The following is a 20,764-nucleotide window of genomic DNA, read 5'->3' as shown; positions in this document are numbered from 1 at the left end:
ATTAACTCGAAATTTCGAGTTACTAACTCGAAATTTCGACTTACATATCTCGAAATTTCGAGTTACTAACTCGAAATTTCGAGTTACTTATCTCGAAATTTCGAGTTACTAACTCGAAATTTCGACTTACTAACCCGAAATTTCGACTTATTAACTCGAAATTTCGACATATTAATTCGAAATTTCGAGTTACTTATCTCGAAATTTCGACTTAGTAACTCGAAATTTCGACTTAGTAACTCGAAATTTCGACTTACATTGCACGACTTTCATTGGTTGCCGGTGAAAGCAAGGATTGTCTTTCGTGTGTAGCTGTTGCACATTGACAGAGCACCTTTAACATTTATTTAACGGAACCATTTAATAGGGTCAAATTGTCCACACATACAGAACATATCCTTCGCTTTGTTGTGGAGGGGGGGGGGGGAGTTGTAAAATCACACTTTCCACATTTCCGTGTTAACCGGATGTTTCTTTTTCTTAAGCACACATACAACCATCAATTGAAGAAAAACCAGTCCAAAACCCACCCTATTGTAAACTGTGCAATATCATGTGTTAAATAAGTTTTAAATGGCGTGTATACGCCAGTTAGTCTGTCACGTTTCTTTATACTAATAATGTTTTTGTAACATTATTCATTATTTACTAATACTTTGATTCATATTGTGTTGATAAAAGTTGATAAAAGTGGAACTTGTTGTTATATATATGTTGGGAATAATATAAAAGCATCCGATTTTACAAGAAATATAGTCAGTCCAACAATTTTGACAAAGGCCTCAGCACGCCCTATTTTGCCCACGCCGCGATACTTTCCTCAGATGTCCCACACGTGAAGTACAGGATCGTTTTATTCACAGGGATGAGAAGAATATGATTAGTGAAAAGATATGTTCGAACAGATGGGATACAATATAACGTGTGAAGAACGCCTGAACTTACAAATTAAAGGAAGCCTTGTGTTTTTTAGGTCGGGTGTGTACATGCCATTACTAAGTTTTCCGTTTCTCCATCTCCATCGTTCAACGGCACTCCCTACTATATCTTATATTATCTAACTAATAACTTTGGCCATTCCTGTAATGTTAATAAGTCGAAATTTCGAGTAACTAAATCGAAATTTCAAGATAAGTAACTCGAAATTTCGAGTTAGTATGTCGAAATGTCGAAATTTCGAGTAAATAAGTCGAAATTTCGGGTTATTAAGTCGAAATTTCGAGTTACTAAGTCGAAATTTCGAGATACTAAGTCGAAATTTCGAGATAAGTAACTCGAAATTTCGAGTTAGTATGTCGAAATTTCGAGTAAATAAGTCGAAATTTCGGGTTAGTAAGTCGAAATTTCGAGTTACTAAGTCGAAATTTCGAGTTAGTAAATCGAAATTTCGGGATAAGTAACTCGAAATTTCGAGTAAGTAATTCGAAATTTCGAGATAAGTAAGTCGAAATTTCGAGTTAGTAACTCGAAATTTCGAGTTAATAAAAAACATACACCTGGCACTAATGCTCTTCCGTAGATAAGACATATCAGCCTGAGAAAAAAATATGCTACGTCATATTCTATATGCTTTTGAATCATGATTATGGATATTCTCTATTTGGAAAAAATGGTCTTCATTTCCAGTGCACAGATAATACAAATATGGCCGTTTACTAATACAGTTGTCATCCACATTCTTTTAAAATAATTTAAAAAAAATATGTTTTTAGATATAGAATATCGGAAAACAATGGATATGACTGGTTGAAAACGCTGATTTTATACACGAATCAAATCTAACCTTTGTCCTTGTGGATAGTGAGTCAAAATGAGTTGTTGTTCCGCAATAGAAATTAAGGTCAATGCAGTGTTTAAATAATTGTTTTTGGCACACATTGGAGGATAAATTGTATCCGAATCATTTGTCTGGAATTTCACTTTGCAAGGTGGAAGTTTGCTTATCCAAAATTATTAAGCCAGAGACTTATATTAGATATCTACATTAATTTTGAATCAAGCCTAGAATACATACAATTGACTTGTGCAAAGTTATACACGCGCATTATACTGTCAAACTGCTTGAACGAAGACACCTTTGTATATAGCATAAAATATATTGAATCCTTCATCATTCATTTAAAAAAAATATGTAGTTAGACCATAAATCTGACTTAACTTCTTACACGCGAATCTTTCTTTCAGATGCTTCGATCCTTTAAACAATGCAAACATGTAATTTTGTTTCCTTTTCCCTATAAGAGAAATAGTGAAAGACAAAAACTTGATTACTTTTTATTACTGTTACTATAAAAGTCTTTTAACATTAAATAAACGGGAAGACATTGATATCAAGGCAGCACATAATCAAGTTCAACAAATAATGTACTAGCTAAGAGTTTTGGCCAAGTGTGAGACGTATTAGTTAGATCTAATAGCCTGTCAATACTCCTGTCAATGTCGATAATCAAGAGATTGCGATATCATAGGTTTCGGCAGGCAAATAAAAGAAAAATAAATGAGGCTATAGATAAGACTTTTGCCAAATCCGAAGTAGGCTAACCGAAAAGATGCTATTGTTAGTAATTGTCATGAAACAATATTATAACGGGTGCACAACCAAAATGGCTGGCGAAGTTGTAGTTGACGCGCTGCCTTATTTTGATCAGGGTTATGACGAAACTGGAGTTCGTGACGCGGTAAGGAAATAAATTACATGAAGTTTTAACTTTACTTTATCCAGTTACGTTGTTATTTGTAATATTTTATTTCAGATTTCCGGTAAATTCACAAAAACAAGAAAATTATAGGTTTCGAAGTACTAAAAATTTTATTTATAAAATTTTACGTAAGGGAAAGATGGCATTGTGGTAGCTGGCAAAGGTGTCAGCTTATAAACCTAACGATTTTGGATTTTAACCGAGCCTTACCCGTTCATGACATTGTTACTTAGCTATAGCAAATTCAATGATGCTGTCCCCTAAATTACAGTAGAAACAACCAATTTTCAATCACAACCTAAATTCAAACACATTCTTAATTCTGTAGCGCTTTTGCTATGTCTGACAAAATAGTGATTATTCTAGCGCGGAATGACAGGGCGCTCCGCCCTGCCCCTTTTTAGGTCCGCCCTTTTGCCTCTAAAACACCGCCCGTATACTGAAATGCGCCCCGCTGCCCTCTTTTACCTGTACCCAATCAATATGTATAAGATAGATCTACATATTTTAAAACCTGTCAATCACTTATCTATAAGATAAGATTATGATGTTGACACGTTCCAATATACAACCCTGGTGCCCCACGGCGATAACAGTTGACTGACCGATGTGAAGTGGGCCGTGTGAAGCGGCCCCGTGTGAAGTGGTTTCGATCAAATTAGCTATGTTTGCTACAGTTTGAAATGATATGTAAGGAACATTACCGACTGATTGATAATCCGTGGTCATTAACTGATTAAAATGGCAATGATTTACGGAGACAATCAAATTGTAATGCATTCGCTTATTTGTTTTTTTACCAATGTCGGTAAAAAATCGTATACTGTACAACTTACAAGTACAGGTAATTACAATTAATTATTTACACATATTAATCTCTTTAATTGCGTAAAGAATCTTTAAAGTCATAAGGATGGGTGTTATGGTTTCATTAATTAGTTGTTCATTTGAGAAACAAAATGCCGTCTGCGAAAAGGAAATTTGCAGAAATTGAAAAAGAGCGTGCGAAAATTCGCAAAACAAACCACAGTATTTCCTCTTTTTTGGAGCTAAAGAAAGGTACGATAAAAGTTATTTACATTTGCTAAGAATGGATTTTAAATGTGTTTCTCCCTTGCAATTCAACATTTATATAAAAGGAGGCGACTGAAATAATTTGTGTACGAAGCCACTACACTAGCAGTACGGCCCTGGACTGAAGTACGGTCCTGTACTGCCGTACTGCAAGTAGTCCAACTTATTAGACTTGTCAAAGAGACACCGAGATAATTTTGGACGGGCGCTGTCTTTTTCCAAGTCCAACCACGAACTGCATTTTTATGCACGGACGCTTCCCAATTAGAAGTTGTTGGGAGCGAAAACTAGAAAAGTTTCAAAGAAACGGTCTACATTACCTGAAAGAGAATCGTTTTTTATGCAAGGTTCCAAATTATCATACTTCAAAGTCGAACAGAAGTCTAAATATTCCACTTTAATTTTTTTAATCGTTGAAAATTATTGAAAGCGGCCATATTGGAAAGCGGTGTCATGGTAAAATTGTAAACACTGGTAAAATCCATGGTGTAACACAGGTATCGGCGGCAATCGATTGTATTTGCCAAGCTTTATTATACAATTTGTTTATGTTATTTATATGAATTATTGCAGGAATAACTCTTTTATTCACACACAAATATTTAGCATTAAAAAGAGAATGTGTAAAGGAAATTATGATAACCTTACTTAGAAATTAAATAGTTTATGATGTCCGATGTCAGATCATACTGCATTTAAGTCCGTTTAAATTGTCAAATTAGATATTATTAAGTTGGATTTTTTAACATCTGTGATCATTAGGTGAAATTTCTGAACTACCTTTTTATTTTATAACCCTGCCATAATTTCCCACATACGAAAATACAATGTAATTGTAGGTACATCTTAATGAATTATAATTATACTATACATGATGAAGCAAAGAAGAATTTCAATTTATATTACACTCCATATCAATTTCTAGTTTATTATCTTTAAAAGAAATTGAGGACGGTTGTGTATGGGAAGAAGTTCAAAACAACCAAAAATAACTTTAAAACTCTGAGAAAAAATCTTAAAATTTCTAACTATAAAATGGAATTTCAGACAGTCCTCAGTAAAATACCATTGTCGCACAGATTTGACGGGGTTTATGATAAAAACACAGCAAGCGGAAATTTAGTGACCGTTATTTAGATGTTGAATAGCATAACAATGTAAGACAGATGGGAGAAATGTTGGAACGACTGTCGCAAAAGGCACCAAAACCTCTGATACCCATTAAAAATTCCATGTTATCTAGTTCCCGTTGAACGGCACCTCGAATGTGTCACATTGAAAGTTCCATGATTACCGCCGTATTATGTACACATCTGTGGATGTTGATTAAAAATTTCAACATTATTATGTTTAAGTGATCAATTCTGTTTAAACTGGCGAAAGGGAGCACTTGAACCTACCAGAGCCGTCTTTGGCACTCCTGTGTATTTATGTTTCTATTTTGCAGTTTCAGGCATTTTTGGTGGGTTTTTTTGGAGGGTGGATACATGAATGTGGATAAGTTTTTTCTGTTTCTTTACATTTCTCTGCTTGCTTGCCGAACCTTGTATTGATAATCATTATCTGTTTGTTACGGTTCGGTATACATGTATACAATATGATAAACAAGGTGAACAAGGAAAGGCGGCGTTCAATGAACGCAAACCCCACCCGACCCAGGAACATGAACCATTGGCAAGGAGCCCAGGAGGATCCTAAATTAAAACGGGAAAGGGCGCAAGAGAGAGCACGGTCAGGCTTATCACTAAAATGTAACTGAGAAGGAAATCAAAGAAAATAAATAAATGAATGATTAATAGGACCACTAAGTTAACGAGCACAGGGGAAGGGGATAGGAAATTCGGGGAGGGGGCGAAATAAAGAAATAAAACTAGGGGCAAAGGGAAGATACTTACCAAAGACGAAAAAACAACAAAGGACACAAACAAAAGTGTCACCAAAACAGTATGAAACAGGACCACTAAGTTAACGGGCACAGGAGAAGGGGATAGGAAATTCGGGGGAGGGGGCGAAATAAAACTAGGGGCAAAGGGAAGAAACTTACCATAGACGAGAAAACAACAAGGGACACAAACAAAAGTGTCACCAAAACAGTATGAAACAGGACCACTAAGTTAACGGGCACAGGAGAAGGGGATAGGAAATTCGGGGGAGGGGGCGAAATAAAACTAGGGGCAAAGGGAAGAAACTTACCATAGACGAGAAAACAACAAGGGACACAAACAAAAGTGTCACCAAAACAGTATGAAACAACAAGACATACACCTTATACAATTTATAAGTCTCTTAATCTGTTCATTTGAAAATTCTGATCTTCTCAATGACTTTTTTTTTAATATCCTCTACTTAAAATTTATTTCAATTAAAATATGTGACCCTTCCTTTATAGTTAGTTACACAGCATATGGCTGGATCACAATAAAGTTCCTTTTTAGTAAATTAATAAAGAACATCAAGAAGACATTTAACTTTATCAATAGGTTTAATTTGGTATTATATATCGGCAATCGGTGAAAAAGAGCTATTGAAATATTATTTGTACAAATACTGAATAATTTGAAGTGTATTTCAAATAGTTTCCTTCAATATTTCTTTTACGTTCTTAATTGTCATATAAATATGCATGTATAAATGAAGTCAGTATTTTATCCGAGAGTGACATTTGGCAGTCATTAGCAGTGAACAAGAAGGCAAACCACCAATTGATAAATGTTGAGTATATGGATTAAAATATTTAAAAAATATTAAACAACAGTACTTGTACAGAGCCTATTTGCGACCATTGCATTTTAGGTTAAATACAATGATACTTTTCAATAGTATTTGATAATGCACATATTTATTAAAAAATAATGAATAGATTTATTTCCCCCGATATTTCGTTTAATTTAATCTTCATGCGTAACCCACACTTACCTGCTAGACACACTGGTAGCTACTACCAGCTTTCACGGAATCGATTTTTTACGATGACGTCATAACATGTCCGCCTAAGATATAGTAGACAGTACAAATTTGAAATAAATCGCATGTATGCGTTAAGACAGGTACAATCTACTATTTTTTCTAGGAGAAGTTAGTACTAAAATTTATATTCTATTGATCTTTAGAGGTAATTGAAGTTACTTTCAGGTTTAAGCAGTAAAAATCAGTCCAAACTATCGATAGTGTTACCGGTAGATTTTCCGTGCGTAAAAATGACAGTTAAAATTAGGCGTAACGGTTTGACAGTAAGAAAAATCAAAGCACTGAAAGTACTGAAGTATACATTGCTTGATAATATAATCCATTTTTGTCATCTCACTGACCTCGAAAACAATAGGGGTCATCTTCTGACCAAGGTCAATGTCCCTAACAAGTGACTCACATGCACCAAGGCTTTTTTCTTCCAAAATTATTTATGAGACAAGGAAGATGTGATGTTCCATCTGTGTATTGCTAGGCAAGCTGATAGATGAGCAATAAAAGAAATCATTTTTTGAAACACCCGTTAAATGGACTGCAGTATAGTATATTGAAACAGTCATATTGAGTCTCCAGTGATGCTATCCAATAAAATACATGGTCTGGCTTGAACTCTATACAAAGTCAATTAATTGAATCATCCTACAAGGCTTAATTACCAAATTATAGTACGTCTATGTACTGTACTTTGATGCATTAATACATATATTCCGGTGTGTTGTACTAATAACTACACATTAATTTTCAAATGCATTACTTTATCGTTTATTAATAAAAATGAAATCTATAATCAAAACAATTCAAATGTACTGTAATATTTTCATTATTCAATAATTGTTACATATAGTCTTCATATACAACCTTTCCAAGAAATTCATTTATATTTGACAGCAAGTTAACAAGGGTTCCATAATCAGGCTGTGTTACCAACTTCTTAACTTTAGATGAACCATTGAGCTAAAACATTTTTTTCTATTTTTTTAGCTACTGTGACCTTCTTCTGATTTTCAACCAAGGTGATCCATGTTCAAACTCGAGCAAAACCTGTCACACACATTCTTACCAGTACGATGTCGTGTGACAATTTGGACAAAAGTTTGACCATAAGAGTGTTAAAAAACTAAATGACCAGCAGATTGTTAACAACTATAATGTCATCGTCGGATACACATGGTTGATTAACATTTAACATGACATAACTGATAAATGTAAATGGTTCGGCCGTGGGACTATCCGACGATGCTAAATGTGGACAGACCAGACTTGACATAAGATGGATGGCCGAAATTCAACAATCTAAAACCTCACCCTTAGCCAACCTATAAGTTTCACCACTGACTTTTTCATACTGTACTTATTACAAAAAAATAACTGACATTTTACAAAGGTCACGTACGACTAGCCAGGGCACATTGTATTGTCTAGCCGTACGGCACTTTTTCAAAATTGTATGAAAGTCGAAAATGTGTATATTATTTTGTATCTTTAAACCGGTATTTTATCCAAGAATCCGCATTTGTCCACTTTTAATGCTCCACCATTTTGTCAAAAAAAAAGAATACGATGGAAATACAAGCGTTGTCATCTTGATAAAAGTGTCAAAAGTACATGACGCATAATTATTCAAAGTACATCCGTTGTATATGTGTATGAAAAGTTATATTTATGATTAAATAATAATACATATTTAAGTTATAATTAACGTCGTGTTTTTTATGCTTATGATTTGTTGTTTTATTTGTATGAAAGTAAATCATTTAATCATTTTTGTTAATTAAACACATGGAATAAATAATCATATATATCACGGATTTATATTAATCTATATAACGGCCAAATCAAAATCAATTAGCCTAAATTAAAAGTGCGCTTCACGGAACATGCAAACTTTCCTTAAAAAACTGTCAGTAATTAATTATTAGAGTCCAACAATAAATCAAATAACCATCAAAAACCCATTTCATCAAATAACCATCAAAAATTGTTTATATTGCTGAATTTAATCACAGCCTTAATATTTCTTTGTATTTTAAGTGTTTTTCGGTATTTTTGGTGTTTTTCGGTTTTTCGGTGTTTTTCGGTAATTCCATGCACCCATTAATATAAGCAGATTAAAATAATTCCTATTTTCTGAACATAAATTTAATGTATTTATTTCTTAATGCTTACACTGATTTACAGTTAGTTTCAAATGATTATTTCTTATCGTCGAATCTGGCCACATATGCCTATATTTAGCTCCGTGCTCTGGCTTATGCCTAGGTCACAAATAAAACGGGCGCCGTCCGATTAAACGATTTTTATAAAATCGGCAGATTTTTTTATGTCGTGGACGCTGGGCGATTTTAAATCTGATACCTTGCGTGGTCATGAATGAAACAGTCGTCGGGCGATTTTTTGCCGAGTGGATTTTACAGAAAGAATTAAACGCCTGATGTCCGCACGTTGCCTGTGCGATTTATAAGTGAATCGGGCGGTTGCCACGCGGGCTTTACATTAAATGACATCCTATATAAATCAGCCAGTTGTAATTATGCCAGCAAGGGGCCTCCGTGGCCGAGTGGTTAAAGTCGCTGACTTGAAATCACAGGTCCCTCACCACTGTGGGTTCGATCCTCACTCGGGTCGAAATCTTTCATGTGAGGAAGCCATCCAGCTGGCTTACGGAAGGTCGGTGGTTCTACCCAGGTGCCCGCTCATGCTTGAAATAATGCCCGGAGGGGCACCTGGGGTCTTCCTCCACCAATAAAGCTGGAAAAAAAAATCGACGAAAAATCTCGGCGGGACGCTCTAGGATGACCCGACTTGAGTGTACGGTCGCCCATATGGGCTTTCCGGCGGCGACCTTAAATAAACGCATTAAAAAAAAAAAAAAATTATGCCAGCAAAGAAGTCAGCTGCCAAAGCCAAGGGGAAGGCCAAGGAGTTGGTCCGTGTTGTTGACAACGAGTCACCAACGGCCAGTATCGAGGCCGTAGAAGGCGAAAATCAATCAGACATTCGCTTGGACATTGAAGAAAAAATTCATGTTTACTAGTATTCAAAAGAAATTCACAAATATATTTTTGAGGCAATTACAACTTCTTCAAGCTGAAATTAAAACAAACACTAGCAGCGCGGTCGCCGGATGACAAAACGATGACCACCCGGTGCCTGTACATGAATCGACCGGGCACCAGACGATAATCGTTTGACTACTTGTCTCTATTCAGGCACCGGGCGGGGCCCGGCCGATGTCCGCCCGGACGCCTTTTAAATCGGACACTGTTTTAGTAGAACAAAAAATCGCCCGATCAAAAAATCATCGCCCGGTCGCCGCCCGGCAACCGAGCGATGTCCGCTCGATGATATTTATACTCAGTGACCCCAAAAATTATCGTCTGGCCGCCGTTAGCTTTTAAGTATTACTTATAACTCGAAGGCGCCCGCCCGATGAGCAAAATTTTCAGCTGCTGCCGTCCGATAGTCACTGCCGCCGGACGGACGCCGGCCGATATTGCGATTTTTTGGAGAAACAGACGCCGCCCGGCGGCATTTTCTTATTTGTGACCTAGGCTTTAATCGTCAATATCCCAAGTTCGACGAATTGTTATGGGTCGAAAGGTCGAGCGGCCGAATCTTTATTTTTACCCGTACTGAATCAGGCAATCTTCGCTGAATTTCGAAACATATTTCTTTTCAAAAATCTAAGGCGTACAAAAGTGAAAGGAAAATCATGTGTAAAAAAGGTATTCAAAAGAATAGCTTACGAAATTTCTATTTTTCGAAGCCACGATAATTGCCAGTTTTTTTTTATAAAAACAAACATTTTCCGGTATACGCTGGTAAATTTTGTTACGGAGCTCCATACTCATATTGTAAAACATTTTAGGGCAATTTTATTGCATAAATGTAAATCAGGAATGTTATTTGATTTAATATCTATCTGAGATGTTTCGTCCCATTTATATAATTCTGACGACTTTACTATATTTACGATGTATTCATTCATGCTATCAAGCGCATGCGTATATGCGAAGTTTAACGCGTAGGTATAAACTACGATTTTATCAATGAACTGTTATTTTTTGTTTATAAAGGAATGTAGAGTCTATTACTTCATGAAAATGAACGATTTTGAACTTTCAAAGCATTTAAACAACTTTGCAAACACTATTTTAATGATGTGTAGTCGGAATGTAACGCTACTTCAGAATTAAGAACTAGTTTCTGTTGTTCGGTAACGCATAAACCTGTATCTATTTGTGAGATATAGCTTATAACTGTGTATACATTGCAAGCAATGTATACAAAAAGTCTGTAAAATGGGTCAAACCGTTCACGCCAAATTAATTAGGCTATACTGCAAGCCGTTCGTTACATAGACTGTTTAGACTAATCGTACGGTAATTTTACAGAAAATAAACAAAGACAATTATGAGTAAGCGAATATTTGTCTCTAGCTGTAAGACATTTTAATGAATTGAATGAATTATTAATCTACAGATTAACCGTTTTTCTGCGGTTGAAAGTCGGGAGATTTTTTTTATGAAATAGTACAGTAACAACTACAGTTAGAATCTATTAGTTACCTGTAAAATCATATGTGAAATATAATTATAAATTGCAAGATAATGACAATTTGTAATCAATTTCAATCAATTCGAAATTAGATTTACTTTATAAAGATAAAATCGTTGGTTTTTCTTTGAACATCTCTGTACAGAGTACAGTACATGATAATTTTTTTTAGCTAAATGTGACTGTTATTGTGAAATATAAAAGATGACTGAAGTAATTTCAATAACTTGAAATTGTTTTATAACCCAAATTTAATTAGAAAATTAACCAGTCTTTCTATATTATTACAGAGTGACCTAAAGTAACGAACCAATTATCACTGCTCAAAGTACAGATTCAAATAATGAAACAAATTCCAAGTTATGAAAGTTTTTAACATGAAACCTTAAAATTTACATAAAATGTGACAATGTAAATGTAGCCCTGCAATAAAGTCATTGATACAAATATATACAGACAGTACAATTATTTCATTGAAATATAATTGCCATGAGCTTTAAATCTATAAAAAAAGGACAGAGGACAGTCATGAGAAAATCACTTTTTTGCCAGGGTGGCATACAGAACTATTCACCTTCTTGAGGTACATGCACCCAGAGACATAGATAACAGAGATAAGCAGCTCCTATATACTCCATTGAAATATCACTCATGCCCATAAAAAAGTGAAAAATTAGGCATTTTGTAGCAAATAAAACTTTATGGATGTACATTTTATCCTTTAATATTATATACCATTTGAAAGGTAAATCTTTTATCTATAGCTGCATGTTAAAATATTGGTAACTTTCCATGCCTTTCACTTAGAAAAACATAGCAGAACATACCCACTGAGCCAGTTTTTTCATCACATGAATAGTTTTGTAACAAAAATTAATAAGTAGTTCTCTTTAAAAATCGATGTATCATTTATTTAAATAAGAACTGTAAATATTTTTACCTGCAGCCATAGACAAATGCATAAGCTTTCAGAAAATGTATTATTTTCCTGATTTTGATATCTGGTTAATAAGTTTTACTTGCTACAAGTTTTAAGTTTAACAGGAACGCATGATATTTTAACTGGTTAGGAAGTTGCCTATCTCTGTTATCTATGTCTCTGATGCACCTATTATTTCAGTCACAAACAGTTCTTAGTTTATCTGTCTTGGTTTTAAGCTGTGCCACTTTTTAACAGTTCTCTCAATGTCTAGGTATTTATCATTTCTGTGAATCATAAGAAGCTGATGCACACTATTGACACTATCACCATAAATATAGAAAATAAACACCACACTGAACCAAGTAACCAGAAAGTGTTGAGATAAAGGGAGGTAATTAATCTACTGATAAGATATGAGTTATCTGACCATGATTATCATAACGGTCATAAACTATCTGTATTGACACATGTTCCACCCTGCCCCTTTTTGATGCCTCCCTGCCCCTTTTTCAAGTCTAGAATAATCACTAGACAAAAGTACATAAAGTCACATGTTAAATTTACTTCAACACTTGCAGGAATGCCATACTTGATTAATTGTTTGAATTTAGGTTAAAATATTCCTGGGAGTGACCCGAGTAAGAGTTTTAATTGTTTTTTTTAAGAAAGATCAAGTCATGTTGTAAATGTACCAACCTTAAAATGAATAGATAGGTGCATTAATATCTAAAATAAATTTAAAGCATAATTCCCCCTTCCATTTATTATTGGCTAAAAACAACTTAACTGATTGAATATTGGTTGTTACAGGATAATACAGTTCATGTTGTAGACTTTAGACTAGAACTCCAAAAATGAAGGGTAGCCAATAGACTATTGGAAGTGGCTAGCGGTATAGGCCTATATCATCTCTGATTCTCTCTTGACTATGTTTCTTGGGGTTTCTTTTCACTTTCTCTCCATTTTTTAACATACAGGTTTTATTGTAGGCAGTTAGTCTATGCAAATATGACTGATGTTCCTTTTGATTGACTTTGAATTAAAAATAGACATAATTTTTGTAATAAATTTCAATTTGACATAAAATAAATTGTACTAAATTATTTCAATATTTACTAAATCTCAAAAATATGCATATGATATGACACGTTATATTTAGAATTTCTGAAGAAAAGATTTGTTGAAATTTATATCGATATGCAAATATTTTGTTTTGTGTAACAAACATGCAAATATTTTTTTTTTTTTTTAACATACAAAATGGCAAAAAAGAACCATGATGGACTGTAAGAATTTTCAGGTGAAATCAAACACTTTCCAAGCGTGCCAGGTATATTTCACTTCCAACGTATCCTTGTCCTGACACAACAAGAACTACAGCCTTTTTGATGTGATACCCAGACTTTAGGATTTTGTTCTTTTTGATATTAAAGTATTCCTTTATTCCTTTTCATGTAAATTATTTCATAACTTTGAATACTTTTTCTTTATATAAGTGTGGCACTGTGCTATCAATTATAATATAACTTATTTTAATGCATTGATCTTTTCGCTGCTGGAACCTTTGCAAAGAGCAATGAATTAGGTCAGCTATACTGAATACTCTGTACTGTTGATTTCAAATTTTCAGATTGATATCCCCAAAATAGGTAATTGGCTGTGCCAAAATTGGAAGCTGGACAAGTCCATGTAACAAAGTTTACAGGGAATCTGATGATTTTTTTCTTCTTCAGGCTCTTGCCCTTGTTGAAGAGGAGACAAGAAGATACAGACCTACAAAGAACTACCTAGAATATCTCCCTTCAGCTCAATATACACAATTTGAGGTATGGATCGGCTGTGAAGAAGTTTCTTCTTTCTTGTAAATGAAATTAACTGAAAGACAAAAAACTGTCACTAAAAATCACCTCTGCTCAATGTGTTCCTTGCATGTTTAATTAAAATAAGGTTTAATGTGTGGCCATGTCCTGCGTGTATTCTCAGTTTTTGGAAATTGATTCCAGATTTCCCCTTTTTCTGATTAATCTGTGTATTTTCCCCATCGGAAAACAACGCAGGTTTTGTTGTTGTTTTTTTTTTAAATTAAAGAATTTGCTACCTTTAGGACATATTCAATACATTTGTACTATTTTCTTCAAGTGGTTAGCATCTCACATGGTCTAAATCCATTATTAGTTACCACATTTTAAAGCACATATTTGGCCTTTCTTTAGAAATTTTTCGTTTTATTCATTTCTGAGGTATTATGTGCCTTTAAGTTTTTTTGGTTTTTTTTCATCACATAGACTGAGATAATGAAGACCGAGTTTGAGAGGTTGCAGTCACGGTTACCTATGGATATGATGAACATGAAACGTTACGAGTTGCCACAGCCCGCGGCCGGAAAAATGACCGATGTCTCCGCATGGAATGAATGTGTAGAAAATTCACAAGCACAGTTAGAACACCAAGCTTTAAGGTAACTTTTCTCTGAAAATTTGTGGATGAAAATATATTCTTTGAAATTTGAACAGAAATTAAAAAAAAAACAACACAAAAAACGCAACGTACGTGGACATTGTAGCAAAGTTCAGTAAAGTTTCACACTGGTGTTTCAATAGGGGAGTCTTTTTTTCTTTCAAGAACATATTATAGTTTTAACTTATTTATTAAGGCTGAACTGTGGTAAGAGTTTTGAGTACCATACTTAAACCACTTTGCTGAAATGTACAGTCTAGACCCCAGACAGGCTCACACTTATGTTTATCAGACTTAAGAACCACAACTCATTTTATTTACTTGATACATTTAATTCCTTATACTTATTGCTCTTTTTATGCATTTGTTGCATGATGGTGTCATAATGCACACCATCATGCATCAAATGCATAAAAAGAGCAATGTAACATTAGATTGCAGATACTGGCAAAATTAAGCAGACATAATCCCGTAGAAAAAGAAAACCAATTCAGTTATGTAACTACAATAATCATATTTTATTTGTGGGAGGAGATTAGGACTGCAAACAAAATGAAATTTGTTAAGACTTTGTAAAGCTCTTTATTTTGAAATCATAAAGAGATAACTTGTGTTCTTGTTTTTTTAAACCAGAATATTAAATTTGGATTTGTTACAAGAATATGGAGGTAATGCATGGAAGAGTTATAATGAAACATTGGTGAAAATGATGGAACAAGCACAAAAACAATTAGCAGAGCTCAAGTAAGTGTTCCTCTAAATGGTTATGTTTCCCCAGTGTTTTTTATCACTTAATTGGGAAGAGGCCTTAGCCTGTTGATTTTGGGAAAAAAGAGATCACTAAAATTTGGGAAATAAAAAAGCTGGAGTAAGTACAAATTTTTGGGAAAACTTCAGGATTTTAAAGAAAAATTTGTTTGAGAAGAGGCCTTTTGTAGGCATTTGTTATTTAAAGTGAAAAATCACTTAATTTCTCTTTCGTGACTTTCTTAACCTTGCCATGATTTTGTCATTGTGATAGCCCATACCCTGCTAAATTTATAGAATGGATTTGCCCTCTTTAATTTTGGAGTTGTCCATTGTTATTTTAAGGTGGATTTTTTTATGAAAATTGCTAAAAAGTACCCAGCAGTGTTAAGCTTGGTCAGATTACACCAAGGCGAAAATATTGTTCGCAGATTATATTGCAATTATATGATACTATGTTAAAGCTACATGCATCCAGATAATCCAAAATATTTCAATAAAATCAAACTTAAAAAATATTATTTAGACTTTAGGAATGTAAAAATATTAAAGATTCAAGTAAAAATTTACATGTTATATGTGGTTAATGACTGATTTTTTCAATATTATGACTATATTTCTACTGCGTTACTAATACAGTAAGGGCTTTTTTTGCACATTGTCACCTCATTTTAGTAATTTACGCGAGTTGTAAGTGCAATTAATTAGGTGTAAATTGCTTCCTATTGGTCACTACACACTATTATGCGTTTTCACATTTAAAAATTTTTCATGAAAATAAGGATAACTCTGGAGGAGTGCTGTTTTAATCCAAGAAAGATAACAATATCTTCCAGTGATTTTTTATTTCAAATTTCAAAACAGCCAAGGGCTATCTGAAGGGGAAAATATACCGCCATAAATCAGAAAAGGGGAAAATCAAATTCATACAACTGAGAATGGAATTTACCCACACATTTTGTAAAATTTTCATTTTCAATTCAATTTAACATGTATGGTACATAGCAGAGGCTATCAATAGGGACAACTTTCTGTGTTCTAGATGATAATTTGTCAGATGCTATTAAAGTATTAAGTGATGGTTTTGGTGAAGAATGTGCACAGGGCATTTAAGGGGAAAATATTAGCATTTTTATGGGAAAATTTACCTATTTTAGGCTAGGAGAAACAGCCTTAATTCGACTGTAAAATACAGAGAAAAAATCACTGTCTAAGCATTATCTATGATGTAACTAATGCAGTAGCCAGTACAAATAAAAATTCTTTATTCCAAATAGTATCATGTTGCAACAGTGCTTGGAAAATATATAGAGGATATTGAATGATAATAAGTTGAATGACTGGGATTTTTTTTGGCTTATTTTAAAGACGTTATTGTGTCATATTCCCAATTGAAAAAAGTATATATTTTTCCCAATCCACAGGAAAAAATTCCCAATTGCAAGTTAAAAAAAAAAATTGAATATTTTGTTCTAAAATCTTTGAAAATAAGGACTATTGCTTAAATGTTTTATGTGTTTAAATGTTTTAAGATGCTATCCTAAACGGTGAATGTTTGCATTAATTTAATCACTGCAAAATTTCTGGCATGCATTTTTATCCCAATTTTCAACAAAACATCGCTAAAATTCCCAATTCCATGGGTATGGGTCATATTCCCAAAATCCTGGAAAAATTCCCCTGAATGAGTTTAATGAAGTTATTATGCTAGCTTCTGGCGAGCATAATATCATTTTATTCAACGAGTTCAATAAATTTAGTTTTGAACTTACACAAATATAATATTCTATTTATTAATTATCACAAATCCAAAATAAAGAGTGTTTAAAGTGAAAAAGAATTAATTTTCAATGACGCCCCTAACATTTAGCGCATCTTTACACTATGTCATTTGCGTAAGCAAATGACATGACGTCAAAATATATGCACAGCCAAGCAATACTGTTTTCATTGAGTCTCAAAAGCAGCATGGGTATGTGATAAGATGTGTAAATAAAATTATATTCATATGTGGTCAATAACAGAGATACTCTTGGTTGAATCTTTTTTCTTAATTTAATGTAGAAAGTATGTAAAAACAAAGCCATAAATTATGTTAATACAGTATTCGAAACTTAATATTTTGTATATTTCTTGCAATTTTTTTACTAATTCTATTGTCATCATTTCATTCTATATTTTGTGTAGGAAAAAGATTCAGGAGATCAACTGGCAGAGAAAAAATGAGCAAACAGAGGCTGGTTCTAAATTAAAAGATTTAGAAAACAGGTACAAACTTCAGTTATTACAAATAGGATTAACAATTATATGTTATAAATTAAATTTATTGAATTTTCAACAGATAATTTGGCAAAATAGATATAACAATTCTCTGTTGGTATAAAGTCATATTACCTGTCAAAATCTTTTAAATCAATCTATAACACTTTCTTTGATTAAAATGAAAAAAAAAAAACCATAGAAGAATGTCAGTTGCGATTTGTAATGAACAAAGATGATTTAAGCATCATTTTCAATAAAAGCCAATGTTACAAACATCACAGAGAAATTCGGCATTGCCCAAGGATCGTTCCAGTGAACTCTGGATTTGTAATCTGATTATCTCCCATTTGAGCTTAGTGGGCTGATGCATTTAACAATAAGTCAATATTTGATATAAGTATGAAAACTTCATAATCTTTTCATATCATATATCTGTTTTCTTATTTCTGTTGAATGATATTTATACAAACACTATTGCCTGTTGTACTCCAGTTGGGTAGGCCTTGTGAGTAAAAATTACGAGATTGAGAGAGCCTGTGTCGAGATGGAGAAGGAATTAGCAGAACTTGAAAAACAGAAAAAGGTAATGGTTAATCAACTGGATTACTGTGAATTCACTAAATTTTGTGGTTATGAAATTTTATGGTTTTGTAAAAATAGCATTTGGTGGGTTCTTAAATTCATGGACTGTTTATTTTCCCAAAAATGTAAGTAATGTGATGCAAAATAATCTCACAGCAGATGAAATGAAATTTTGTTAGATCTAAAATTCGTGTATTGGCCTATCCACGAAAACCATGAAAATTAGTGCCCCATGAATAATAATAATTTTACAGTATGTAACTAACCGTTAATGTGATATGATTCTGGTTGGGCAATTTCAGTAGTAGTTTGTGCCTCATTTTAAATGATGACTTTCTATGGTTTTTCTTCGTCATAATTGGAAAGTCACAGTTATTTTGGAAACAATGTATTTGACTCTGGTTCTATTAATAACCATTTTACATCAGTGACTTACATGTTTTTAAGGACACAATTCTTCCACTTTTATAAGTGAGTCACATGTTTAGTTTGACATCATTCTGCCTTTTTAAAATAAAACGAAATTTAACACATGTACTTAAAAGATTTTGGTTAACATGTGTTAAAAAAATATACGCATATGGAAAAAATTTTACTTGGTACCAGTTCAGGTAAAATTTTGTTTGTCGAGAAATTTTGAGTGGCAACCCCACAGCTTGTTATCACCTAACTAGTTGCCATTAGCAGGATACCTCCATCTGTACTAGTGTAAGATTCTTATATGGATTTACGGTTGTAACTGGGCCCATGTGACTAATTACCAGAACAACAACAACAATGTAGAATCAAAGTCTTTCATTTTCATAAAGTATAATTCATGATAAAATGATGAATATTCATGTTTAAGTATTGATGTAAAAAATGAGTTATTCTTTTTGACATTTTACTGTATTTTTTCTTTTCAGACAAAAAGATGAAAATTTCTTCAGATATTCTTACAGGATAATGTTTAATGGCTGGGGAAAAAAAGAATCTGACCAACTTCTGCATATGATGTAAACAGTGATAGATACATAAAAGTTTCAGTGTTGAACAATTATGGTGTGGACTAATTTCCAAGTTAAACATTCATTACATATGTTTGATTATGACAGATAGAATTGCTTTGCACTGATTTGAATACATTACATAATGTTTTTTATCTGCCGGATTAGAATTTATCATGTTTTTAAAATTTAGAAAACTGTATGTTAAAGATGTAGCGTAATACTCAATTTTCATGAATAGTACCACCCATTGATAGGGAGCCAGTGAATTGATGTGATATTACCATAGAATACATATGGACAAAGCATTCTTTTTTAGATTAAAATGGTTAGAAATGATTCCCTTACATAGGTTGTAGTAATGTAACATTGTTAAAAAAACCCCAGTTAAATTCTCTTGATGAAAAAGCTTTGTAGAACACCAAGGGGAGAAAAAAAAAACTGTTGTAAAGTCTTCTTTATTTCATATAAAGTTATGCAGTTTTGCGTCAACACTCCATTTGATATCGATATATTTTCCCCAAGCTTTGCGATGTTAATTTGATAACCATTAGTTGCACTTTTATGGTTGTAGAGAAATGAATAAAATTGTTGGAATTTATTTGTTGAAAAAGGGAAAGTTTTCATTTGCTACAAGTTTTGATAAAAAAAATTTTTAAATTAATTTTGAAAAGATGATAAAAAATTTTGTAAAAAAAATATGGACTTTTGAGAAAAATTTGCTGTTTAAAGAAAAAGGGTACCATTTTGAGAGTGTGGGAAAAATGTTTTTTTTCCCCTTATGTAAAAAAATTACATACAAAATGTAAATTTTTAAAACAATCCCTTTTAGTGATGTTGATGAAATTTTAAATTATTTTTGGGGTTTTTGAATAAAAATGAAAAAGACTGTTTTTTGGGACCCAATAAGGGGTTTTATATACCCCTCGAACCCGGGAAATTTGATGAAAATAAAATTGGGTGTTTTTAGCCTTTTGTATATTTAGTTATTCCCCATTATTTTTATGCATACAGGGTTTTTATGGATTTTACTTTATAGTGTATTTTGGTCAAGTTTTTACTTTATTCCTAAATGGATTTTTTTTAATTATTAAAGCGACATTATGCCCATCCAAAGGTATATAGCGAGTGAACAGGTGAGAGTCAAAATAAATTTTCATTTTGCCATCATTCCTTTTGATTTAATAATTTACTTTGCATAAACAATAAATAACCACCAGGTTCGAACTCACTTTCAGTGAATGTCATTTAAAATCTACCTGTAATGTTCAATTTATAAAAAGAGTGGGGCAGTCTTTTTATATTTTAGGCAGATTTTAAATTTTATCCTAAACATTTTCCAATATAATCTGTCGGTCAAATATCATTTAAACAGTCAATCTTTGAAATATAAAGTCAATTCAGCTCAACTTGACAATGAAAATGGGAGCATAATGTCACTTTAAACAGAATTTTAAATCGTTATAAAACCTTAAAGGTAAATGTCACAATTGGAGGTCTTTAAAACTACT

General features: G+C 33.0%; 1 protein-coding gene across 1 annotated transcript; it reads left to right on the top strand.

Annotated features, from left to right (window-relative positions):
- Positions 1 to 2,533: 2,533 nt before the first annotated feature.
- Positions 2,534 to 19,393, top strand: LOC132759226 (pre-mRNA-splicing factor SPF27-like). Its single transcript, XM_060750959.1, has 7 exons — positions 2,534 to 2,678; positions 13,953 to 14,045; positions 14,505 to 14,677; positions 15,310 to 15,420; positions 17,611 to 17,691; positions 18,178 to 18,268; positions 19,173 to 19,393. The coding sequence occupies exons 1-7, from the start codon at positions 2,550 to 2,552 to the stop codon at positions 19,182 to 19,184; spliced, it is 690 nt and encodes a 229-aa protein (XP_060606942.1). The 5' UTR covers positions 2,534 to 2,549; the 3' UTR covers positions 19,185 to 19,393.
- The last annotated feature ends 1,371 nt before the right edge of the window (positions 19,394 to 20,764 follow it).

This window comes from Ruditapes philippinarum, unplaced genomic scaffold, assembly GCF_026571515.1.
Source record: "Ruditapes philippinarum isolate M1 unplaced genomic scaffold, ASM2657151v2 ctg995_1_1_1_1, whole genome shotgun sequence".
NCBI classification, from domain to species: domain Eukaryota; kingdom Metazoa; phylum Mollusca; class Bivalvia; order Venerida; family Veneridae; genus Ruditapes; species Ruditapes philippinarum.
The sequence above is the reverse complement of the archived record's forward strand: the minus strand, read 5'-3'. Positions and strand labels throughout refer to the sequence as shown.

Excerpts from the sequence above, each read along its gene's own strand:
- LOC132759226 (XM_060750959.1), top strand. The coding sequence starts at position 2,550 with ATGCTATTGTTAGTAATTGTCATGAAACAATATTATAACGGGTGCACA. Across the intron at positions 14,046-14,504 it reads CTCAATATACACAATTTGAG|ACTGAGATAATGAAGACCGA; the intron begins GTATGGATCGGC and ends TTCATCACATAG. Across the intron at positions 15,421-17,610 it reads AAACAATTAGCAGAGCTCAA|GAAAAAGATTCAGGAGATCA; the intron begins GTAAGTGTTCCT and ends TATTTTGTGTAG.